This window comes from Aedes albopictus, chromosome 1 (genome assembly GCF_035046485.1).
Source record: "Aedes albopictus strain Foshan chromosome 1, AalbF5, whole genome shotgun sequence".
Taxonomy (NCBI): domain Eukaryota; kingdom Metazoa; phylum Arthropoda; class Insecta; order Diptera; family Culicidae; genus Aedes; species Aedes albopictus.
Genome location: NC_085136.1, coordinates 310,553,200 through 310,559,872, shown reverse-complemented (window position 1 = coordinate 310,559,872; position 6,673 = coordinate 310,553,200). Strand labels below are relative to the sequence as shown.

At 44.2% G+C, this 6,673-nt stretch overlaps 1 protein-coding gene across 1 annotated transcript in view; it reads right to left on the bottom strand.

Annotated features, from left to right (window-relative positions):
- Positions 1-981: 981 nt before the first annotated feature.
- The window catches only part of LOC109423544 (aspartate aminotransferase, cytoplasmic), a 7,487-nt gene continuing 1,795 nt past the window's right edge, over positions 982-6,673 (bottom strand). Inside the window, exons 2-4 of the mRNA XM_019698531.3 lie at positions 2,083-2,742; positions 1,712-2,020; positions 982-1,652 (exon numbers count right to left, since the gene is read on the bottom strand). Of these exons, the coding sequence (XP_019554076.2) occupies positions 1,504-1,652; positions 1,712-2,020; positions 2,083-2,742 (1,118 nt within the window). The 3' untranslated portion in view covers positions 982-1,503. The remainder of the gene's footprint in view (positions 1,653-1,711; positions 2,021-2,082; positions 2,743-6,673) is intronic.

The following is a 6,673-nucleotide window of genomic DNA, read 5'->3' as shown; positions in this document are numbered from 1 at the left end:
TCACTATCATTTTTACTTTTGACAAAAATCAGTTGACTGAACTTTTTTGTTTTTATATCTTAGACGGTATTATTTCACTGATCAAAAAAAAAGCAGGAATTTAGTTAGGACTTAGGACGGTTGACACTGTAAAGGGTTTCGATGGATATAATATTACTTTGGACTGAGATGATCACAGATATGCAGAAGACGACTAGCGAAATTAGAAACACAATTTGATACATTATTGACTATATTTTGACAAATAGGGTTTGACAAATTTCTTTACAATATCGAATGGAAGCTCAAAAAGTGTTATCTAACACTAATATGAGAGTTATTTGGAGATGATGCTGGTGCTGTCAATGACTAACATCGGTTATTGACACTATTGGTAATCAGCTTGAAATAATTTTCAGAATGTATTATAAAATAACTGAGGATATTATCTGATTATTGTTTGGGGAAGCTGTCAGAAAAACTAGTTGCCCATATCGGCTAAAAACGCTAGTTCTGGTAGCTGTCTTCGAATAATTTTCAGAAATATCAAATCTTTAAAAATTAGCTACGACACTTTTTTTTTTTTGCTCTTTAGAATAGTACTCTGAAGTCGTTAACATAGACATAGACACCCTTTTTTATCTCTGAATGTTGTCCAGTGACCTCGGAGATGTTCGATTATTGAAATGTTGTTCAATTATCAAATCATCTTTAGAGCTTGCATTCGATCAAAACACTAGTGCGATGGGAAAAGTTAAAAACAGTATTTTTAAAAAACTACTACGACCCAATGCTAACTACTACACACTTTGCTCAAGTTGACGACATCGTCTAGGGTCCAGGCTTTGCCATCAGCTGTCTTGCAGCTCCACCTGGTCACTCTTCAAAAAAAAAAAAAAAAAAAATATATTCTATGGATTAGTGATGACTTGCGTAAAAATCATATTTGTAAATTAGATGGTCAATTCTTCAAATCCATGGTCTAAAAAATCATCCCGAACATACTTTTCCAATACCCACTGCGTTATATTTGCTTTATCTAAATGCATTCTAGTGCCATAATCTGCTGGAGTACATGCGTATCGATACCGTGTTGAGTTTTTTTGCTGTATTTTAAGGAGTAGAAAAAAAACTTTGATTATCAAAATTCCCATGCTACATGATTTGTTGTTGATCTTCCAGTTTTATAGAAAAATTTGTACATGCTTTGCTTATGGTTTTGGTCACTTCCTGTTGCTTGCTAGTGGAGGACTTGTGTATATATTTTTGTAAACTTGGAAAAAAATTGATGGCAAATTTAATATTTCCGATCGATTACATAACGATAACGAATAAATGCTAGTTTGGATTAACGTTCTCTAGGCCTATTTAAAAGGAACGCCAACACTTTTCTACAACCGATCAAGCGCTGCCTTGTCTTGCAGATGGCGCGCATAATCACACATAATCGCTATAAGAAAATAATAATGTTCTACGAACAATAAACGTGCTGTTGCTGCTGGGCAAGCTTGCAATACCTCAAATCTAAATTTTGGAAGACGCGCGCGTAACCGCCTCGTGGATCGCCTTCGCCACGTACTTGACGTTGTTCTCGTTCAAACCGCACATGCTGATCCGGCCGGTCTTCAACAGGTAGATGCTGAACTCCTTGATCAGAATCTCCACTTGTTTCTCTGTGTGGGAATATGATAGATAATGAAACCGTATCGATTCGCTGAATCCACAAACTTACCATTGAGACCCGTGTAGGAGAACATTCCGATCTGCTGGGTGATGTGTTCCCAGGTTCCGGGCGTCTTCAGGGCCACCAGTTCGTCGTACAGAGCCTTCCGCATGGCGATGATGCGCGAGCTCATCGTCTTGATGCACTCCATCCATTCGGCCCGCAGGGTGGCATCGTTCAGCACCAGGTTGACGATCCGGCTACCGAAGGCCGGTGGGTTCGAGTACATTCCACGGATCAACAGGGTGATTTGCGAGGCAACGGCTGCCTTGGTTGACTCGTTTTTCTGCACAACGGTCAGGTTGCCGATACGTTCGTCTGTGAATAGAAATAGGAAATTTCAGAACTCTGATTTCGCGACTCTAGACTGGATTACTCACTATACAGTCCAAAGTTCTTGGCGAAGCTCTGCGCGCAGAACAGCTCAAACCCACGCTCCACAAAGTATCGCACTGCGAATGCATCCTTGTTGGGATCACCGCTAGCGAATCCCTGGTATGCCGAATCGAAGAAGGGGAACAGTTTCTTCTCCTCGCAAACGTCCGCAATTTGCTTCCACTGGTCTTGCGTGGGATCCACTCCGGTTGGGTTGTGCGCACAGGCGTGCAGAATGATGACCGCACCCTCCGGGGCCGCCTTCAGATCCTCGATCATACCTTCGAAGTCGATACCGCGCCGGTCCTGGTGCCAGTAGCGATAGGTTCGCGGTTCGGCGAATCCGGCGTACACAAACACCTTGTGGTGGTTTTCCCACGTCGGTGACGAGTAGTAGAACGTGGTTCGCTTCAGGATACGACACAGGAACTCAGCACCGACCCGCAGCGCTCCCGTTCCCGATAGGCACTGAACACCGAAAGCACGCTTGCTCTTGATGGCTTCGGATTCGTCACCCAGCAGTAGGGTGGTGGCTGCGTTTGTCACACTGTCCATACCCAGCACCGGGAGGTACTCGTGGTTGAGACTACCGTCGGCCACGATGGCTGCTTCGGCTTTTTTGACCACCGGCAGGATCCATGGTTTTCCCTCGTTGGTGCGGTAGGCTGAAAGGAGGAAGTACATTTGGTTAGTAGTGGGGCTTTCAATCAAAATTAGCGAAAGGTGGAAGCAGTACCAGGACGAACATCTAAATCGTAACCAGGGATGCTTCGTACTATTTATTTCGTGTTTGCTCTTAAGAAACGCGAAATGGTGGGTCAACAATCTGGAAGCTCTAACAATCCAACAAAGCTCTGATCCTTACAAGTTCCAACCTCGCATGCTTCCTAGGGTCAATATGATAACAACGAAACGACCACTAACTAGCAGGAGTTGTGAAAGTCGCTCGCATGTTTAGCTGATAGCTCAGCTTGGGCAATGTGGCCTTCTGGCTTAAGCTAGGTTATTAGTTATTTTAGTGATCCATTCCACTAGGAATTCTTCCGCGAATATCTGTAGCAGCTCATCCTGGAATTCCTCTAGGAGTTCTTCATGAAATTGCTCCAATAATTCTTCCGGGAATCGCTCCAAAAGTTCCTCTGGGAATTGCTTCAAGAGTTCTTCTGGGAAAAAGTTCTTCCGGAAATTGCTACAAGACTTCCTCCGGGATTGCTCCAGGAGTTCTTGCCGGACTTGCTCCAGGCATGCTTGCGGAAACTGCTCTAGGAGTTCCCCGGGAATTGCTACTGCAGTTCCTCCCGGACTTGCTCCAGGAGTTCTTCCAGGAACTGCCCCAGGAGTTCTTCCAGGAACTGGTCCAGGAATTTCTCCGGAAATTGCACAAACAGTTTCACTGTGAGTTACTCCAGGAGTTCCTTCGGGAATCGCTCCAGGTGTTCCTCCTCGAATTGCACCAGGAGTTCCTCCGGGAATTGCTCTAAGAATTGTTCCAGGAGTTCCCCCGGGAATTGCAGCAGGAGTTCCTCTGAGAGTTGCTACTTGAGTTCCTTCGTCTATTGCTTCAGGAGTTCCCCCGGGAATCACTCCAGGAGTTCTTCCGGCAATTTTCATAGGAGTTCCTCCGGAAATTGCTCCAGAAGTTACTACGGGAATTTCTTCGAGGATTCCTTCAGAAATTGCTCCGAAAATTTCTCCATTAATTTCTACAGGAGTTCCTCCGTGAATTTCTCCAGGATAATCTTCGGAAATTTCTCCAAGAGATCCTACATGAAACCTTCCGGGAGTTCCTCCGGGCATGCTTCCAGAAGTTGGTTCGGAAATTGCTCCGTGAATTTATCTTATTGTAATTGCAAATACCTCTGAGTTTCGCCAGAAGTCCGGGAACTCTTTTGGGAATTTCTCCGGGAGTTGCTCATCAATTCTTCTAGTAGTACTCCCAAAAAAATAATTCAGGAGTTTCTCAGGCAATTCCTTCAAGAGGTAGTTCAATAATTCTTCCATGAGTTCCTCCAAGAATTGTCCCAAGAACTACTCCAGGATTCTACCGGGAATTGCTGCAGGAGACCCTCCAGGAGTTACTACTAGAGTTCCTCACGAATTTTCTTAGAAGTTTCTTCAGAAGTTCCTCCGTGAATTCCTCCAAGAGTTCCTACGTGAAATCCTCCGAGAGTTCCTCCGGGAATTGCTAAAATAGTTTATCCGGGAATTCCTTCTATTGTAGTTGCGAATATCTCTGTGAGTTCCTTTGTGAATTTCGCCAGTTCCTCCGGGAACTCACCAGGGAATTCCTCCGGGAGTTCCTCAGCAATAAGACACAATCGGTGAAGTACTAGATTTGAAGTAATGAACTGAATGTTTGTGTGGTGAGAAGGTAAATTCTCCGTAAATTTGGAACGCTAAAAATAGGAAAAATTCTGCCCAGTTCCACCGGTATTATTATGGTTCCGGAAAGTATATCTAGTGATTCCGAAAACAACACCAGAACATTAATGTTTGAGAAATCTTCAGGAGAGAGGAACTTTCTCTAGAAGCTCTTTCGAGATTTCTCCAAGAGTTTAGCAATGATTTTTTTCCAAGAGTGCCACTGGAAGTTCCATAAGGAATTCCATTGTGAAATCCTCCAGGAATTCCGCCGAGGATTCTCCCAGAAGTTTCAGTCACTGGGAATTCATCCAGAAGCTTCGTAGCAAATGCCTTCAAGATTTCCAACGGGAATTTCTCTAAGAATTTGACTGAAAACTTTTCTGGAGTTCCTCAGTAAAGATCTCTAGAAGTTCATCCGGGAGATCCACCAGGAGTTTCTCCAGGGATTTACTAGAAGTTTTTCGGGAGTTTTCCTACGAGTTCCATCGAAAATTCCGACACAAGTTCTTCCGCGAATGTCTGTAAGAGTTCCTCCTGGAGCTCCTCTAAGAGTTCCTCCGGGAATTGCCCACGAGTTTCTTCGGGCATTGCTCCAGGAGTTCCTCGCGGAATCACTCCAAGAGTTCCTTCGGGAATTGCTCAAAGAGTTCTTCCGGAAATTTCTACAAAAACTCTTTCGGGAATTGTTTTAGGAGTGCCTCCAGGAGTTGCTATTGGAGTTCGAATGGGACTTGCTCCATGTGTTCTTCCGGGAACTGCTCCAGGATTTCCTCCGGAAATTGCGCAGAGTTACTCCATGAGTTGCTCCAACAGTTTCTTCGGGAATCGCTTCACGTGTTCCTTCGTAAGTTGCTCCAGGAGTTCCTCTGGGAAACGCTCCAGGAGTTCTTTCGGAAATTGTGCCAGGAGCTCCTCCGAGAATTGCTCCAAGAAAGTTGCTACTGCAGTCCCTTCGACAATTGCTTCACGAGTTCCACCGGGAATCACTCCAGGAGATCCTCCAGCAATTTTCTTAGGAGTTCCTCCAGAAGTTACTCCAGGAATTTCCTCGAGAAATTCTTCAGAAGTTGCCCCGAGAATTTCTCCGGAAATTCACACAGGAGTTTCTCCGTGAATTTCTCTGTAAATTTCTCCAGGAGTATCTTTGGCAATTTATCCAAGTGTTCCTACGTAAAATACTCCGGGAATTTGCCGAATAGTTATGCCGGGAAAGCTTCCAGGAGTTTCTTAGGAAATTCATCCAGGAATTTCTCCGGGAATTCCTTTAAGAGTTCCTCCGGGATTTCCCTCTATTGTAGTTGCAAATAACTCTGTGAGTTCCTTTGTGAGTTTCGCTAGGAGTTCCTCCGGGAACTCTTCTGGAAGTTCCTCAGAAATTCTTCTAGGAGTTCCCTCATAAATTCCTCCAGGAGTTTCTTGGGCAATTCCTTCAAGATTTACTTCAAAAATTCCTTCAGGAGTTTCTTCGAAAATTCCTCCACGAGTTGTTCCGAGAATTGCTCCAAGAATTACTCCAGAAGTCCACCAGAAATTGCTGCAGGAGTTCCTTTGAGAGTTGCTTCTGGAGTACTTCCGGGAATTGTTTCAGAAGTTCATCCGGGAGTTGCTCCAGGAGTTCTTTCGAGAGCAACTCCAGGAGTTTCTCCGGAAATTACTCCAGGAGTTCCTCAGGACATTGCGCCAGGTGTTCCTCCGAGATTTGTTATGTGAGTTTCTTCAGGAGTGCCTCCGGGAATTGCTGAAGGACTTTCTCTGGGAATTGCTGCTGGAGTTCTTCCGGGAATTGATCCAGGAAGCTGCTCCAGAAGTTCCTTCAGGAATTGCTATAAGAGTTTCCCGAAAATTGCACCAGGAGTGCCTCCGGGAATCACTCCAGGAGTTCATTCGAGAATTCTTCCGGGAGTTTCTCTAGAAGTTACTCCGAGAAACACTACGACTACACTGTCACGTGTCCTGTTCGCTGTATTGAGACCTCTTGAGAAGTCCTTCGTCGGCAAATGCCAGCATGAATCACGAAAGGTATGTAACGGCCAAAGAAAATTATATTGTGAAACGATGAAAATACGATACATTTCAGTGAATTGGATAAGTAATGTGAATTTCGATAACCCTTAACGTTTCAAGTAACGTGTAAAGTATTTTTTAGCCAACAAGGTATCAACCAGATATTTACACTATTCAAACTTTCACACTCTTTATCAAAGACACCCAATTTTAGGGTACATTTGGTAT